The sequence below is a fragment of the Bipolaris maydis genome (genome assembly GCF_028858645.1).
Source record: "Bipolaris maydis strain C4 unplaced genomic scaffold PSV08scaffold_17, whole genome shotgun sequence".
Classification (NCBI taxonomy): domain Eukaryota; kingdom Fungi; phylum Ascomycota; class Dothideomycetes; order Pleosporales; family Pleosporaceae; genus Bipolaris; species Bipolaris maydis.
In genome coordinates this window covers 167,300-184,791 of record NW_027093873.1, presented here as the reverse complement: position 1 = coordinate 184,791, position 17,492 = coordinate 167,300, and the positions used below count along the sequence as shown (strand labels likewise).

Sequence of the window (17,492 nt, the reverse complement as noted above, 5' to 3'; positions counted from 1 at the left end):
GCGATGGGGCCGTAGGCTGGCTTGGGGTCTTATTGTCAACATTCGACCGAAGCAAACACGCCCATATGGACATTCATTTTCTCCTCTCACCAAAGTGAATCTCACACAGATGCACCAAGACGGAAAAAAAGATCATGCCACGTTTCGTATCTAGAGATGACGTTATTGGTTCTAGCCTTGTTGTTGCTATCCAAATATACGTGTCTTTTTGCAATGGAGCCCTCCATCACACGATCGCGTGTCAGCTCAACCCCACAGCCCACAGCCAATGACGTCATGCCATCTCCACCGATTCTCAGGTTCCTGCGGGTGCCTTGCATTAATATCATTTGATCGCCATCATGTCATGCGTATTCCGTTGTCTATCGGGTTGGTCGTAATATCCATATCTTATCTCGCTATTACCGCAAGGATGTAGTGTATCGTAAGGTCGTGGTAGCTCCATCATGAAAGAAGTTTGTTCGCTTTGCACCTCAACCGTCATTACCTGCAAGCGCCATAATCCAACCTGACCCTCCACACCATTACGCATCTAAAGTCATCGGAAAAGATTAAATATTCTGTTCTTGCTTTTCAAGAATTTCCTCGAAGGGGTGGCGCATGGTGAACCCGACTTGGTTTCGCGGCCCTTCATCCGTCCCGCCTTCATCTTCTTGTTCTCCGTGCCCGTTTCGGCATCTACACGCGGAGGGGCCGCGCGCAATGCTTTTGCTGCTAATTCGTGAGAAGAAGTTCTCTGTACCGCACGTCTCGCAGATTCCGACCGCGGTATGCCAATCATGTGACTGGAAAGACGCCGGACTTTCTTTGGCTTGACCTGTAAAGACTTCTCAACCGCTGTTCCTGCATCTCCAGTACAATTTGCAAGGCGTCGATGTCTGCTAGAAGGTCGCGGATCTTCTACTTCAAAGTCGGTTGGCAGAAATGCTGCTGGGGCGCTGTGGAAGTCTACGACAGCTGGCACTGGTCGTCGCTCAGCTACCGAATGAGACCGTACAGTTCCATGAGGCGTCTTGCAAACTCGGCCTTTGGATGAATCATCTGATTTTGAGTTGCTCGTGTTCGAAAGACTGGGTGAGCGACGCGAGAAGTTACTGGCAATGCTTGCCATGCTTAGTTTCCGCATGACCGAGTTGGCCGATGCTCTGATTTGATTCTCCATTCGCCGACTTGACATGCCTGGGAACGGCAAAGCGTCCTTTGTCCATACATCTTCTAGGATGTGTTCTAGGCGAATGCGCTCGGCTCGTCTTGGTACTAGGGCGGGAATGTGGTTTGGGGATAGGTGCGATTGGGATCTCGCAACCATACCAGGGGACAGCGGTGGAGAGGAATCAGGAAATTTCTGAGCCTGGGTATTCTTGATGATGACCTGGTTCGTATTTGTCTTGGTACCCAAGGTCGCCGCTCGATGAACCGACATGCGTCGCACCAAGCTGTTTGCATGACCAAAAACAGGACCGATAGACTTCAGGTCCAGTGTTATGGATGTGAACATGTCCTGCATGGTGGATTGGCCTTCGACAAAGTCATGCGTCTCGTAAACAATGCGCTCACGAAGCTGATTCTTCCATGCTTCTTCTTCTACAGAAGAGCACGCGGTCAAGATCATTTCGTGTAGGCGATGGCCATGCTCGAACACAAACTTCCATGTATGTGGTGCGGTATGACATTGCATCCCACGACCATTGTCAGCGTCTTCGATACTTGCATTGGCAAGAGCAATTGAGGCGACAACAGTGAGAGGGGTATGGAATCTGCTTGCTGTGGCAAGTACCAGACACGATCTATACAACACGCACACCATGTAGGATCCTTTGATACGATCAGGCGTTTGATATGCCACATGCAGGACACCGCAAAGCAGCACATGGCCGAGCATGCGAAAGACAAGGGCTTTAGAAACCTTGTGTTCTTGGAACGCGAGCCGATCTTGCAGCTGCCAGGTGATTTCAATCAGTTTTCGAGTTTGAGGATCGTCCTTGGCTTTGTTCACTTCGCGGATTGTTTCTTGTAGACGAAAGAGGGCTTTCTCAAGTTCGGCATGCGCCTCCGGATCGTCATAAACGGGAGTATGGCGACATAAGTCGTCAAAGAGAAGTGGATATTTGCAGACCCTCTGAATGGGCTTGATGAGAAGGTCCGAGAAACTCAGCGCTTTTCTGCTGCCAGCTTCGCGATTGTTCTGCGAAGCAATCACCTTTTGCAAAGCTTCGATGCCTCTTTCGTACTCTTGCCAGCCATGCAGGCCCTTGCATATGGACATCAGATCCTGAGACATGGTCGTCCAGTGTGCGCCATACTCTTCATAGGTGAAGAATCGTCTCATCTAGACATTGTCAGCTTAGCTTTTTTTTCAATTTTGAATGAATAGCGAACATGTTTGTTGAACATCTTGGCGATATTCCCAGCCGTTTCAGTATCCGTTGCCAGTCCACGTGATCTACATTCCGGAGACCTTCCTATCTCTAAGGAGTGTCTGAGCCGTCGAGTGGCTCTGTGGTCAGCAAGGCGACTTGGAGTGACGTCCGCACTGTTGAAGCGAATGTGCTTGGCTTTTGTTGCAGGGAGTGCTTCCTGGTTTGCACTCTTTGTGAAGTCGGCATGAGGGACAACCTGATGAAGATCGGCAAGCAGATCCTCATGAAGCTGTAGAATCTGAAATAGGTTTTGCTGTATAGATGATTTGGTGTGTCCTGGTAGAGTGGGGAGGGCAGTAAGAATCATGAAGTAGTCCTGAATAGGTTAGCGGACAGCCCGAGTCATGTTAGTTGGGGAACTACACACGTTGATTAGAACTTTGAGATCTGCAATGTAACCCTCTTCCGAAGCAATCAGCTCCTCGACAACTTTACGGCGTTGCAGCGCTCGGAGCCAGGCGCTCTCATCCAGCACAGGTCCTAATGCGCCACGGTGACTGTCGAGTGATCGGCGAACTTCAGAGAGGTTGCTGCTTCTGTTGGCCAAACGAACCCTGCTCGGCAGGCCAGCATCGGAGCGAGGAGCGATACTTGTACTTCCAACCGTTATCGAAGTAGACTTCATCGCGGTTACATACTCCATTGAAGAGGTCAGAGAGCCGTTAGCCCGCCGTATAGACTCGGGGATGCGCCCGAGCGGCTGCGAAACAACTGACATGGTGTTGACTGTGTCAATGGACGAGCGCGGTAGGTCGATAATCTCTTCTTTCCATCGCTGGGCATGCCGACGCTTTAGGGTACTCATCCACCGCCGGAATGGCTGCGAAGAAGCCTGAGATATGGCTGGCGCTCCATGATATTGCTCGTGCGTTGCGCTTCCAGTGTCGTTGGGAGGCTGGTCAGTGGGTAGTGGCACGTGAATGGCTTCGTACAAGTTGAACAGATGTGTCTCGGCAAAGTTGTTCGCATGTGTATTGTTCTCATCGGAACTGTCGTCGTCAAGGTCCATACCTTCTCCATCCGCCGTTTCATACTCGGAACAAGACTCTGATACATGCTGCCACTTGTAGCCATCCTCTCCGTCTGAGGGAGACGGCAGTTCTGGCTGGCAGAAGGATGGTGGCGGTCGATCGTGGCCACAGTTTCGCTTCCGTGGCTCATCCACAACACGTGCAGTGGTAACTGGGTAAATCCTCTTCTCAGAAGCTAGGTCGAGCAGTGACTGGGAGGCTAGGGGTGGCGCATTCTCATCGGCATGGGCTCGACCAGCGGCTCTGTTGTCTCTCAGGGAGTAGAAAGAACGGGCCGAGCCGTTGCGGAGCGTGGCATGGGTCAGTGGTGCATGGAGAGTGTCGTCAAAAGGCGAGCAGGGATTTGGATATGGGTTATCGCTAAAGGAACGCTTGAGGGGGCTCTGAGGGCGGAGCGATAGCACATAGGCCATCTCAACAGCGTTGTAGTGGTTGGCACTGTGACAGGGGGCGCATGGAGGGTTGAAGCAGCATGAGATAAGAACTACTGCATCCAACGACGGTGGCCTGGGGAGAGACAAGTGAGGAGCAGAGAGGGCGGACAGGTGGCCCAAGCATGCTGGAAACAGCCACTGTACGGGAAAGGCGAAGAGGCAGGCTGGGAAGGTAGGTGCACATGGGTGAGGCCGAAGCAGGCGAGCGTCTTATGAGCAAGCGACGATCTCGTGAGCAGGTATGGCGAGTTGGAGAGGCAGGAAGGTGGGAGCCATGGACAGACACAGCCGGGGGACGCGTAGTGGACCACGTTTCGAGATGCGACTAGCGGGCCGGCCTCGTTGCTTTTCGCCTGTGTGGGAGGAGTTGCAAAAGCATCATGACGGCAGGAGCGACGGGCGACGGGCACGAGTGGCACGCCGACCTGCTGGCACCCCTTCCACTGCGGGCTGCCGTGGCCCCGGGCGGTGTCGCTGCCTCTGTGCGCGCGGTGCTGTCTCACGTAGCAGCATGTTGCAAGCCGGGTGCAGTGGGTGCAGTGGGTGCAGACGGTGTGCACGTGACGGGGCTTTGCAGGCTGGACCACGGATTGCGTGAGCGTCCAAGAGGCGCCATGGTGATGGATGGCCGGCATCAAAGTCCGTGGCTGTGGCTGCCGCTGCCCCGCACCCTGAGCCCCCCTCGCCTCCCCCACTTTGTCTGCAAGTACTACTCTGCCTGCCGACTAGCAGCACAACAATTCGTGGCAGAGGGCGCCAGGCAGATTTCCAGCACCGAAGCGCCCCAGCTCGCAGCCAGCAGCCAGCCATCATGGACGACATCCACGCGCCCACAGTGTCGTCGGGCCCAACCTCGTCGGGCCATTCAAACGGAGTCCCCAAGGAGCAGTTGTCGCTGCAGGAGCTCATCGCAGAAAAAGACCGCGTCGAAGCAGAGCTCAAGGCTCTAGGCCAGGTGCTGGATTCGGTACGCACGAGAAGCATGTCGCCGCCTAGTCATCATCTGATCGTTGCTTGCAGCATGGCGTTCGCATGAGTACCGGCCTAACGACGCTCGATGGCTTCCCGCGCAGTGACATTGACGTCGCCCAGAGTAGGCTACGCGCGCCGTGCCCATGGTAGTTTCGTCGCTGACCTGCCTCCAGTACGGACGACGCGGGCGCGCATCATATGGCTGAAGAACGACTACAAGGACCTCATGTCGCGCATCGAAAAGGGCCTCCACGAACACCACGCACGCCTGGCAGAGCAGGCAAACAACCCGGCAGCGGCGAGCCAGACACAGCCAGAAGCCAACGCTCCGCCTGCGACTCTCGAGGCACCGTTTGCAAAGGTCAATAGCGTGGTGGCGGGCAGTCCGGCCGAGACAGCAGGGCTACGGGTGGGCGACACGATAACCAAGTTTGGCTGGATCGACTGGACAAACCACGAGAGACTGTCGCGGGTGGCCGAGGTGGTTTCGCAGAACGAAGGGGTACTTGGCATGCTACCGATTGTCGTGCGCGCAGGACTGACGTGTTGCAGGTGCCCATTGCCGTGAAGGCGTTGCGACCAAATGTCTCGGGCGGCCCCGCAGAGAGTGTGCAAATGCAACTCACCCCGCGAAGGAATTGGGGTGGGCGAGGGCTGCTGGGCTGCCACCTGCTGCCCATGTGAGGCGAGAGGCGAGAGGCGTGAGCATGGCTGGGAATGACGTCAGGGGCATTTGGGCTCTACAGCAGACTCAGCAGGGACAGCAGAGCAGATACATGTATCAGACGCAGGGCACGCCGCGCATCCATCAAGTCCGTGAACGTCCCGGCAGGGGCCCGTTGTGGGTTGGGTGGCCGCGCACGTTTTGCTCGTCGCAGTGGATGGTGGCTGGCGGAGGGTGAGTAGCATGTAGTCGCAACGGCACGCCAGCGCTTGCTGCGTGGCGCACTGGGTTTGGGCCAACAAGCATTACAATAGCACCATAGCCGGTGTTTTCTGCCCTGGGGGCCAGGCTGGGCAAACCAGTCCATCCATCAATAAATCAATCAATCAATCAATCAAAGAGATTCCGGCTGCATGGCCAACAGTTCGCCGGGCCGTTTGATTTCAAAGACAGAGGGAGCCTGCGGCGGCCTAGAGGGCTGCCTTGTGCCTGCGAGGTCAAAATTGCAGAAGGTGAGGGCGCGCCAAGAGATCCACACCGCCCGGAGCGGGCCAACACTTGAGCTTGCACAACAAAACCTCTTCTTGCCCCTCTGGAAAGTCACTTCACACGCCTGCACCATTCCCCACTCTTTAGCCCAACGTAAGCCTGCACCACGACCTGCTTTTTGCTCATCGCCCTCGTGCGACTTCAACTAACACTTTTTGCTTCCACAGTCTCTGCGCATCTCGTCTCCTCCACACTTGCCCTCCGCCACAACAAACCACACCATGGCCGAGACTGCCGCCCAACCCAGCTGCCCGACCTTCAAGCTCGTGCTTGTGGGTGACGGTGGTACTGGAAAGGTATGTCGTCCCATTTTGCATGCTGTTGCGATAGCAGCCCGCCCATTGAGGTGGATGCGCAGTCGATAAGGCTTGCGTACCACCCAGCCATGTAACCTTTACTGACAGCCCTGCCCCCTAGACCACCTTCGTCAAGCGCCATTTGACCGGAGAGTTTGAGAAGAAGTACATTGCGACGCTCGGTGTCGAAGTCCACCCGCTCGCTTTCACCACCGTACGTTGTCCGATGGCATATCCGCGCCACGCGCCCTACTGACGACGCAAAAAAAAAAACAGAACCTTGGCCCCATCCAGTTCGATGTCTGGGACACCGCAGGCCAGGAGAAGTTTGGTGGTCTCCGTGACGGATACTACATCAACGGCCAATGCGGTATCATCATGTTCGACGTGACTTCGCGTATCACATACAAGAACGTCCCCAACTGGCACCGTATGTTTTGCAACTAACCCACTGCACTAAACACGATAACTAACAATCCATCAGGTGACTTGGTCCGTGTCTGCGAAAACATCCCCATCGTCCTGACCGGCAACAAGGTCGACGTCAAGGAGCGCAAGGTCAAGGCAAAGTCCATCACCTTCCACCGAAAGAAGAACCTCCAGTACTACGACATCTCTGCCAAGTCCAACTACAACTTCGAGAAGCCTTTCCTCTGGCTCGCCAGGAAACTTGTCGGCAACCAGTCTTTGGACTTTGTCGCCGCTCCCGCTCTTGCGCCCCCCGAGGTTACCGTCGACCAGGCTGTTCTCGAGCAGTACCGACAGGAGATGGAGAACGCCGCTCAGATGCCTCTGCCCGATGAGGATGATGCCGACTTGTAGATATGGGCATGAGCTTGCTCCTGGCTACGGCCAGGAGTGTAATGGGTACACGAATCGAATGGGAATATGAGAGTTGGAGCTGCACAATCTGCAGCTCCAGGAGCTTCCAACATTGTTAGTGAAGACGGAGGATTGGGACGAGGATTCTGCAGAATATGATCACATGAGGCGCTGGATTAGCCGGCGTTTCGACGAATAAGTAAACTCTAGACCATTTGCATGTTGAAATGCGCATGTTGACTTTGAATGAGACCATGATCAAGTTTTGAAATCGGCGTTTCTTTTTTCCCCAAGGGATTTTGAGAGACAGAGAAGAAGAAAAAAATAGTACTGGCAGCATGAACCCTGCCCGTCGATGCAGGCGTAGAGCATTCAGGCTAGACCCCTTACTCTTGCTTTTTGAAGCACTGCTGATATTTTCCTTTAATGGCTCCCCTGGAAGTATACGAAACAAAACAAGCAAGAAAGAAAAGAACAGACTCGTGACCAACAGGGTGACGACGCTACGCAAGTCATTCTTCCTACTCTCTCGCTCTACCTGTCGCACTTGACCTTTTCTTCTTCTTCTTTCTCTTGACTGAATGTTCACGTTTCCATGTCACGATTGGAAATCCCCATGTGATTTGAAAAATAAAATTAGTTTTTTTGATTCTAATCATCCCGCTTTTTTTTTCTCAGTTCATTTCTTACACTACCGACATTGGTCAATGTTCCTCTCTCACATGTTTGTATGTGTCCATTAACCCAAACCAACGTATCCAAACCAACTCCCTAGGCTTTAAAAAAAAAACTCCATATAGTTAACAAAAGTCCGAAACAACCCAATCCCCCGCCAGCGTAAAACGCGGAAAAAAAAGACAAAAGGGAGGAAAGGGAAAAAAAAGGTATATCAAACATTGGGTTAATTCGTTATGCAAGACCAAAAAAAACACCCCGAAATAAAGTTGACCCAGAAAAGGAAACCATAGGGAGAGACATGGAAAGGAAGGTTCTGATGTGAGACTGCATAGGAAATATAAGAAACAAATACATTGTTGATGGCATTAATTAAGTCGCTTGCGCGGCAGGATCTGTGATGGCGAACGCGATGGGATAAACCAGGTCATGAGGACATTTAGGGTGGTGTAAGACGCGTTTACGACTTCAACATGCTGTAGGTCAAAAGGTTAGTATGGCGCATTCACTTTTTCAAGCAAGACAAGCAAAATACTTACGGAGCAATCAACTGTGCATACTGCTGTTGCGGGACGTGACTTCCTTCTTCAATCACATTGCGAATGATATCGTTCTGGTCGATATTGCTCCACAAATGGATGCCCATGGCCTTTTTGCTGTTGAATAGTGTATGTGCTACACCTCGGACTTGGCCAAGGACTACACTGGCAATGGGCCATGTGTTGGAGTATTGTTGGAGGGTGCCCACGTCCAGACGGATCGATTGCTTGATGATGTCGTCTTGGCCGTCGGGGACGAGGAAGGACCAGTACGAGAGATGGACTACGGATGCCATGACGACGACGCAGGTGAAGAAGGGCGTGTGGTAGAGTAGGTTGCCGGGTAGACGGATGAGGGAAGAAATGTTTTCGGCCGATGTGAGACACTTGGCTGTGTGAATTTCGCGAGTCTGCGTCGGCAGTAAGACTTGGCCTGGTTGCACGCAAATGTTAACACCCTCGACTCTTCCAAATCCTAGGTTGCTTCGTGGCCGGTGCAGCATAATTGTGCTGCCTGCATTGACCATGTGCGCTTGAAATAGCACCTCGTCGATGTGGCCGTCGTTGTTTACAATGTCTATTTTTGACTGGGGGAGGTGCAGCCGCCAGTTGCACAGGAACTGATCAACAACATCGACGGCGTGGTACTCAAACGTCGAGTCGAGACGTGCGCATTCAAAGACTTTGCCAAGGATTCGGATGGCGTCGATGAGGTAGGTGAAGGAACTGAACGTGACCAACGACGGCAGGAATGCTGAGTCGTCATAGTCCTGTAGAGTCGATGGGAAGGGTATTCGCTGGGAGCGTTGTTAGTCGCTTTTCGTCTTACGGATATGCACAAAAGCAGTCCAAAACGGCATGGTGGCTGCGGGTCATGTACGGTAAGAGTGAGTAGTGCAGTAGCCCATGACCAAGTAGGGAAGCATTGCCAAGAAAAGGGTCAGATCGGAGTGCAGGGGTCTTGACTTACGCCTGAGAAGTACTGGACGTTCTCGCAAGGAAGTGGGACGTCTGTTTGAACATCCTTTAGCCTGAATTGCACGCCCGGGTTAACGGCTGTCATCATGCCGTTTGCTGTGTACATGGACCACCACGTCCTCCGCCAACTCTCCTCAAGCTGTGCGTCGTTTTCGCCATTCATCAAAGCAAACTCGATACGGTGGAGACCAATTTCTAGCGTCAGGTCCTGGGCCATGGTGAAGACCTGTGCCGCTCTGGGGACTTGGTTATGAGCATGGAGACCAATGGCAAAAAGCAGCATTGCTTGCACCGACCATCCGTCTCTTGAATAGTTGCCAGTGTTGATCTGGCGGTCCAGTGCCTCCTGGTACATGGCAGTAGGAACGGCAGGCAGGAAACTTGAGCCAATGAACTGGACGGCATATTCCAAAAGAGGAGCCCGGCGGTCCTTGAAGATATCGAGTAGCCTCGGCTCGGGTAAACAAAAGGGATGTGAGTTGTAGAAGAAATGGTAGAATGCCTGGACGGCCGTCTCGGGCCCATGGTGACCGAAGCGGTTCAAGCGGGCAGTGCCGTCGAGGTTAAGCTGAGCAACTGGCGGGGCAGCTGCTCGAACTCCGAGACCATGCAACGGGCTGAGTTGGTTCACATCGCCATTGTACGAATAGTCAGGCGAGGACATGCGACCATTGCTGGCGGCAACCTCAGCAGCAGGTAGTGCTAGTAGTGTTAGAGGCGAAGACGATGTGGCGGCCGCAAAAGAACAAAGTACTCACCATGGGCGGCGGGAGGGGCGGCAGGCGCAGTATTGTCGTCCTTGTTTTTGCGCTTGCCCTTCCAACCCCGTCGTGACTTGATGTAGGTACATTCGACGTTATCGGTCCTACATCGGGAACACTGCGCTCCGCCGTCGCATTTCAGATGCCTGCTTCGACACTGGACACAGGCGACGGCGACCGAAGCTCTTGCTTGGTCCCCGGATGACGCCTTTTGGCTGCTCTTGAGGCCAGCATTGGAGCCGGCACTGCTGCCATTGGACGACTGAGGCGTCTGAGCAGGTGGAGTGGATGTCCCGACACTGCCGGAGTGGGTCGCAATGCTGGAAGTAGGCGACAGATGGAGTCCTAGTGAGGGCGAAAGAGAGGCCACCGAGTCGGGCGGGGAGAAAGGCTGGTGGTTGGCCCAGATGGGGTCATTGACGGCCGCAGAGAAGGATGACTGCCCAGCCGTCGCGTGGGTGGACATGGGCATGGCGGAAGGAGGCATGGGCGCAGATTTGTGCGCGCTCGTCTTGTCTCTCTGATCTATGGTGTCGTCGCAACGAAGCAGCAGCCGTCCGAGTGGGCGACACAGCAGCAGGAGTGCGCGACTGTGCGTATGGAGAGACGTTTGAGGTTCAATGGGTGCGGGCTGCTAGCACCGACTTGACTGTTGACGGGCCCGCACGTGACGGCCATTGCGGGTTAGCGCCAAGCAGCCGCACCCACTGCGAGCCCGCCATCAACTCCCGCACCGCTACCAGCCCGCCCAGCCGCCCTCTCCCGGCTCCGGCCATGCGGAGGGCCTGTCCGTCTGCTATCCATTGCGCTCGCCATGCGAGCCCCCTCTGCGCGCGCACTCGCTCTCTCTGGCCAAGCCGTTGCGAGGGGCACGCAACGACACCGCGGTTCCAGCTCACCACCACGACCACGACTACCCTCACGCTCGTTCGCACGCGTGGGCGCAAAGGGGGCGCGAGCGTATGTACCGTCCCCAGCTGAGTCGCGGGCTAGCCGCTCCATCTCGCCCCGCCATTGGCTCCGATTGCAGATCACTCACGGTGCCTGCAACCACCAGCTCTTGGCCCCTCGCCGTTACGCATACCTGCATGCTCGTACATATATACACTGGCGAGTAACATCTTCATCCTCGCATCCATCTCGGAAACAGCCCATTGCTGCATCGCCCTTGTCTCGTCCGTCTTGCTATCTTGCCATCTTGCTATCTTGCTGCCTCGCGAAAACGACAAGTTGGCAGCGCTTGGCACAAAAACAACCCGCTGCATGGCTGCAAGTGGAAATGGAAATGGCTGTGTACATATGCGCATAGTACATGCTCATGTCACGCCTGACCTCACTACGTTTCATGCAGCCAAAACTAATCCTCGTCGCTTTTGCTCGCGTGGCGACGTGCAGTGCGCCAAAGCCACTGCAAAACCGCCGCCCTTGTCTGCCAGCCGTTGCTTTTTTCCCTTTCACCCCCTCCATAACCCCTTCCTCAATCGCCACAGCAGCTGCTAGGTCACCCATCCAAATCTCCCAACAGCCCTTGGCGGCGCTACACAAAGGCGTGGCGTCGTTACACATACAGTACACGACAGGCAGTCATTGAGTGCTGAGAGGCCATACGATCCGCCTTCAAATATAAACTTGACGTCAGTTGTATTCAAATCTGTACAAAGCTAACAAGCGCCTCGTTTGCGAAAGGAAAGAAACAAACGCCCGCTGCTAATGCTAAAACTTTTCCCTCAACAAAGAAAAAAAATGACTACGAAAAAAAAACGTCCGGAAATCTAGCCAAAGCCATTACGAAAGCTCTCAAGCGTGGACTGCATGCCCACTAGCACTGCGCGTCACTAACTTCTTGCACATCGGGACACCGACCCTTGGTAAAGTTCCACACATCTCCAGCGCAATCCCTGAGATTCCTCTCAGCCTTCCACTGCAGCTCAGTCTCTGCTCGCTGCACTTCAGCCACACAAAAACCAACATCTCCCGCCCTTCGTCCGACTTCCCGTGCTGGGATCTTCCGTTGAGACACCTCCTCCAGGCTGTGAAGCACTTCACGAACCGTGTGTCCGTTGCCAGTGCCTAGAAAGAGTTAGCAACCACATCTAGAGGGGCGGGCTGTAGGCGAAAATGCAGCTTACCCAGGTTGTAGGTTCGGAATGGAGCCTTTGTGCGACCAGCTGCTGAAGCAGCCAAAGCCGCGATATGACCACGAGCCAAGTCGACCACATGGATGAAGTCACGCACAGCGGTTCCATCAGGAGTGTTCCAGTCGGTACCGAAAATATCCAGCACCGGCCTGGCTCCCGTCATGACTGTGGCAATGACTGGGATGAGGTTGCTTGGTTTCTGTCGTGGATCTTCACCTAGTATTCCGGATTCATGGCAGCCGACCTTGTTCCGTTAGCATTTCTCGTTTGAAAAGTCACTTGAATGAGGGCTTACTGGGTTGAAGTATCTCAGAGCAGTGATGGACCATGTCGGATCCGCCACAGCAAGATCTGCAAGGATGGATTCGCACATGAATTTTGAACGTCCGTAAGGCGAAGTGAGACCCAAGACACCCGGTAACACCTGACGCTCGCGTCCCTCACCGTCGACAAAAGTCTCTGGATGATGCACGCATAGCTCCTCGCGTAGAGGCACACCACAATTGGCACCCTCACCATATACTGTAGCCGAGGACGAGAAGACAAAGTTCTTGATGCCGAATTGCTCGATCAAGCCCAGGAAATCAACTAGACCGCAAACGTTGTTGCTGTAGTACCTCAGTGGCGTGCGAATGCTTTCTTCGACAGATTTGTAGGCGGCAAAGTGGATAACACCCGTTATCCGGGATCGACGCTCGATCACCGGCTCCTGGCGATCATCCGTCTCCATTTCGATGCCGGAATCTGTTCGCTGCAGATTCGTATACGGGAAGCGACGGGCTAATGCTGATACTGGTTTGCTGCTGACGGAATACGAAGAGTAATTGGCCAGTACGATCTTCATCTGCGGACTTCGATAATCCAATTGCTGAAAGTGAAGTGCAGGCAGTCGTCGTCCTTGTTCCCTGCAGAACTCCTCGGCAAGGAATTTGACCCTGTCCAGGACATTTTGGTAAGAGTTGCTGAGGTCGTCGATTACAAGGACATTGTATCCTTCTTTGAGCAGCTCCAGTGTTGTGTGGGAGCCAATGTAGCCCAATCCGCCAACAACCATGATGAAGGAAGAGCCGACGCCCTCAATGTCCAATGGATCCGCTGCTACGTCGTCGTCGAAAAGCACAGAGCTTTGTGTCGCTGGTGTGCTGACCATCTCTGGTGTCGCGGATGGCGACACCGAGAACTGTGAGGAGCATGCAGACATGGCGGCGGGCAACGCGCTTTGCGTGTTGAATGAGTGAATGGGAGCGAAGAGGAGCGAGTGTGATTGCCGTGTTACTGATCTGCTTCTTGGTATGCCAACCTTAAAATCTTTATATACGCTACCTCTGTCTTAATGGTACTCAGCTTACATTGAATTAGGCAGAACACGTCAAAGCCAGACTTTTTTGCGCCATCAATATTGTCTACTTTACTTGGCACGACCAGGCCGCTTGATCCCGATTCATGAGTGCCGGAGTCTCCCCAGGTCCAGCTCTTTCGAATATACTCTTGCATCGCTAAAGATCCCTGTCTAATTTGCATCGCCGAATGCGCAATACCCAGCCGTTCCCGTGCGGGTTACACGACCACGGCTTCTAGAGTCTGAAATTGCCTTCATCTGGGCAAGAAAGAGTTCGATGGACGCAGTTCCAAGTGTTTCCATCCAGGCGGCTGGCGCTGGATTTGCCATCGACAACACCCCTGAAGCGCCTGCAGGGCAGTGGAGATGCTCACCACCCAGCCACGCTGATGAATACTTTTTTGTTGCTACTTTTGAAATACAGGGCCAGATTGGTTTGTTGAGGCTGGACGGATCCTTTGCAATTGGCTGGTAGTAAGCCGTGCCTAAGCTAATGCCATGGATGGGTCTAGCTCGGTCATTGTTCCCATCTACGCCTACCCCCCCAGCAGGGGGCATGGAATCCTTTCGACATCATGTTTGAACCCTTCCCGTTCTCCTGGTAGCCGCCCACCTAACCTGTTTAGGGAACTTCTGAACTTCAAGCACAGTTTACCGCAATCGGAAGCCTGCATGGTGGGCCCGGAGAAGATGCATCCTAGAATGCAGAGTATTCTACAGCCCTGGGAACCGCTCGCTCTGCTCAAAAAACATGTGCACAGTCGCTTACGCCGCAACAAAGTGATGCACAAGATTGTTGAGCTCGGCATCGCATGACATCACTTCGTTCTAATTCGGGGCCGAGTGTGACTTGTCATTAGTCTTGGGCAGGATGTCTGACGATGGGAGCTTCCACGCAACAATCATATGATTGCACAGCGCATTTAGAAACCATGTCTCAGACCCTGAGCGACGGCGTCGGGCTAAAGGAGAGCCGTTCTGGTAAGCTTGCTCTGCAGCATGCGTATTGCCACACCGAGCATCGCTGGATTAGGCCTTGTTTGAGCGTCCTCGTACTCTCTTCTAGTCGAAGAACCAATTTCGTTCATCAATCGAGGTCGGGTTACACAACGCAGCTTGCAATTCGCCTGCTTCCCAGCAGTTGCATAAGCGCGAGGCTGAAATGCAACTTCAGTCCATGATCTGGCCATTCCATCACAGTCTAGATGTCTCGATGGGTCCTTTCCAGGTAGTCCGGAGTCACGCCTTTTGTCCGGGCGCGCTTCGTGACGGCGGTTCTCAGAGGACAAAAACCGGAGACCAAAAGTTCAGTACGATTGCCAAAGCCAGAGCGATGCCCATTTATGCGATTCGGAGTTCCCCGTTGCTACCATTATAGGGAAATCCACTGCTGGACTAGTTCTGCATCTTTTTCGCAGGAAATGACTCACTATTAGCTCCGATCACTACAGTCTGACAGCATTTTGCCCATGTCCGTCGATTGCCTTAACGCCCGGTTGAGCTGAGCAGGGTGGGTTAGGATCTGGACAGCCTTGCAGGAGCAGCCAAGAGGTACACACATGGGAAGCCAGAGTTTTTGCACCAAGGCTACATTTCCTTGTCGCCTCGAGCACACCACGTGTAAGTGAAACCTCGGTCCGTAGGATCAATTTAGGTGCGTCGGCCGGCGGCTAAGGTCTTGGTCTTCACACTTGGAGCTGTGGTGGAAATAAGAAAACCCTTGGCCAATCGTGATGACTTTGTCGTCGTACCCCACCAACGAGCTGATGCAGATCAGGGAGTCGTCAGAGCATCTGTTCGCCATCTAAACAGGTATTGCATCACACAAGACGGACCGCTCGGCCGTCGGGTGATTACTTCCAAAGACGACTCGAACTAGTTGGTCGGGAAGCTGAATCCAAACCAGTAAAGATTTTCACGCAGCACACTCTTAACTGTTATGACCCACGGGGGTCAAGCAGCCCCAGTGTCACACTAACATTGGATGTGCTCAATGGCCATGGGCGGCAGATCTGACAGCCAGCTAATCCCAGACCACCTGCTGTTCTTAGCCAGATTGATAACCCTTAGCCTATGCGCTAAACATGCGCCAACACTCTATTCCAACTTGGATCTCATCTCCGTGCGGAAATTTTACAGCCTCGTTCTATATCGGTTCGTATCTATGAATTCTTCCACACAAGGAGTCGCTACCGGAAGTTCAGTACAGTTCACACCCCATGCCTTTCCCCGGCAGAATACCGTAGCTTCCTCGTGTTTTCCCGGAAGCTTGAATGCCGGCGGCTCTGCGTAGCCTTGCTTGGCCGACGCAGCATATGGGTGTCCAAACTACCGATTTGATGCCGAGCTGAGTACCAGGTTGCATTTTTTTTTGTTTCTGAAGGATTTCAATAGCTTCTTGCGCCAGTCTTAGTTTAGGTCCTGGTCTCGAGCAGTTGACAACGCAAGCGAGCAGCCGGCTTACATATGACGTCTACACTGGACGAGACCATTGGGTAGAGACAGGTGGGCGATGCGTTGTGCGTGGGAACGACAGCTTCCCGAAGGCTAGTCGTAGTGCCCGTTCACCTAAGCGGGCAAGCTAAGCACTCGGCACAACGGGGGAGCGCTCCCCTTGTCAATATAGGCTAGCCTTTTTACAACATGAAGCCGAAGTTACATTTAGATGACGCCCTCCATAGACACGCTCGCCTCGAATGACGGGAGCCATTGCAAGCCGCTCACTAGGGCCTGCCGATCCTCTTCTCCTCCACACCATTAGGATTGCTTCCATGATGTATATGTGCTAATTTTGTATGTGCTTAGTGCGAATCGCTGGTTTTGCCTGCCAGGTTCAGGCGTTGAGAAGAAGACGAACAGGGGCCCGATCTTTTGCCCCGCACCAACCCCTGTCAGCCACAGCTGCTCGTATGGGGCATCCGGAATAGTGGATCGGCCGTCCTGTGGTATGTCGTGTTCAAGCAGGCTTTGAGTGGAGCGCCGTATGACTGGACCCATTGGCCTGCGAAAAAATCGGTAACGAGACTTGGTGTTTCGATTGCTGAATGGATACTCGGGTCTAGAAGGCGCACTTGGTGCATGAAGAATACGAGTGAGGCTTTGTGAGTGCGATGGCGCCTCGCCTCGTTACCAGGAGCCAGCACCGGCCCTGGTCGCCTTGCACAATGGAAGCTTTTCACACACCAGTGCTGCAGGCCTTGCTCGCTAGCCATCACCCCCTCACTTCGTTTCCCAAAGCGAGCATGGGTGGGAGGCATGTGCTGAACGATTGGACGAGCGTCTACTTGTCCATAACCAAGGTTTGCACAATGCCATTAATCCCCTAAATATAGAGGATCACGTCGATATGAGGCCGCGTGGCGTTGTCTCAGATATGTACAAATCCCATGTACCTGTAAAGACCAATATCCGCATATAGTCTTGAGTGCCGACCGCAGCTACCGCCAGGCTTCTGACCGGTGTAGACAAGTTGCTAGACCGGATATTGTAGCCACATTCAACCGGTCGGCAGATATCCCTTGGCGCGTGGGAGTCCTTACCTTCCCTACGGTTTGTTTACTTACATGCATCACTGCAAAATTGCAGCATGGCATGTATACATGACCCGTGGCTGATTCCACCAGTGGGATGATCGACACACAGCACATGCCACCCATGTCACAGGTGCTTGCTTGCTCCTGAGTCTACTGTGTAATAACAAATCTGTAGAGGAATATCGGATGAGCATGGATTCCCCGGATCGCGGCCGCAAGCCTACAGTAGACTCCAGGGGGGTCAATCGATCCTCTAGCCTTGTAGTGGATACTGTGTTGTAGTGCGCATCGATCCACAGCTGCCGTGAAACATTGTATAGGTATTTTTCTCTCTCTCGGTT

General features: G+C 53.6%; 5 protein-coding genes across 5 annotated transcripts; 1 reads left to right on the top strand and 4 right to left on the bottom strand.

Annotated features, from left to right (window-relative positions):
- Nucleotides 1-175: 175 nt before the first annotated feature.
- On the bottom strand, nucleotides 176-3,864 carry PSV08DRAFT_211224 (uncharacterized protein; the record flags this gene model as incomplete). Its single annotated transcript, XM_014222335.2, has 3 exons — nucleotides 176-2,329; nucleotides 2,380-2,736; nucleotides 2,788-3,864. The coding sequence occupies 3 exons, from the start codon at nucleotides 3,862-3,864 to the stop codon at nucleotides 539-541; spliced, it is 3,225 nt and encodes a 1,074-aa protein (XP_014077810.1). The 3' UTR covers nucleotides 176-538.
- Nucleotides 3,865-4,603: 739 nt separating this feature from the next.
- On the top strand, nucleotides 4,604-7,412 carry PSV08DRAFT_412802 (GTP-binding nuclear protein). The gene is made up of 8 exons (XM_014222333.2): nucleotides 4,604-4,852; nucleotides 4,906-4,978; nucleotides 5,031-5,359; nucleotides 5,410-5,537; nucleotides 6,318-6,366; nucleotides 6,488-6,580; nucleotides 6,643-6,796; nucleotides 6,851-7,412. Exons 1-8 carry the CDS (start codon nucleotides 4,697-4,699, stop codon nucleotides 7,186-7,188), a joined length of 1,320 nt encoding a protein of 439 aa, XP_014077808.2. The 5' UTR covers nucleotides 4,604-4,696; the 3' UTR covers nucleotides 7,189-7,412.
- A 911-nt stretch (nucleotides 7,413-8,323) lies between these two features.
- On the bottom strand, nucleotides 8,324-11,143 carry PSV08DRAFT_374834 (uncharacterized protein; the record flags this gene model as incomplete). The annotated part of the gene is made up of 5 exons (XM_014222332.1): nucleotides 8,324-8,339; nucleotides 8,403-9,199; nucleotides 9,373-10,082; nucleotides 10,139-10,666; nucleotides 11,041-11,143. 5 exons carry the CDS (start codon nucleotides 11,141-11,143, stop codon nucleotides 8,324-8,326), a joined length of 2,154 nt encoding a protein of 717 aa, XP_014077807.1.
- A 455-nt stretch (nucleotides 11,144-11,598) lies between these two features.
- On the bottom strand, nucleotides 11,599-13,560 carry PSV08DRAFT_366319 (uncharacterized protein). Its single transcript, XM_014222331.1, has 3 exons — nucleotides 12,575-13,560; nucleotides 12,271-12,523; nucleotides 11,599-12,211 (listed from the first exon to the last, which is right to left on the bottom strand). The coding sequence occupies exons 1-3, from the start codon at nucleotides 13,478-13,480 to the stop codon at nucleotides 11,961-11,963; spliced, it is 1,410 nt and encodes a 469-aa protein (XP_014077806.1). The 5' UTR covers nucleotides 13,481-13,560; the 3' UTR covers nucleotides 11,599-11,960.
- A 3,075-nt stretch (nucleotides 13,561-16,635) lies between these two features.
- Nucleotides 16,636-17,330, bottom strand: PSV08DRAFT_338214 (uncharacterized protein). The gene has a single exon (XM_066092759.1). The coding sequence runs from the start codon at nucleotides 17,272-17,274 to the stop codon at nucleotides 17,056-17,058; it is 219 nt and encodes a 72-aa protein (XP_065947998.1). The 5' UTR covers nucleotides 17,275-17,330; the 3' UTR covers nucleotides 16,636-17,055.
- Between the last annotated feature and the right edge of the window lie 162 nt (nucleotides 17,331-17,492).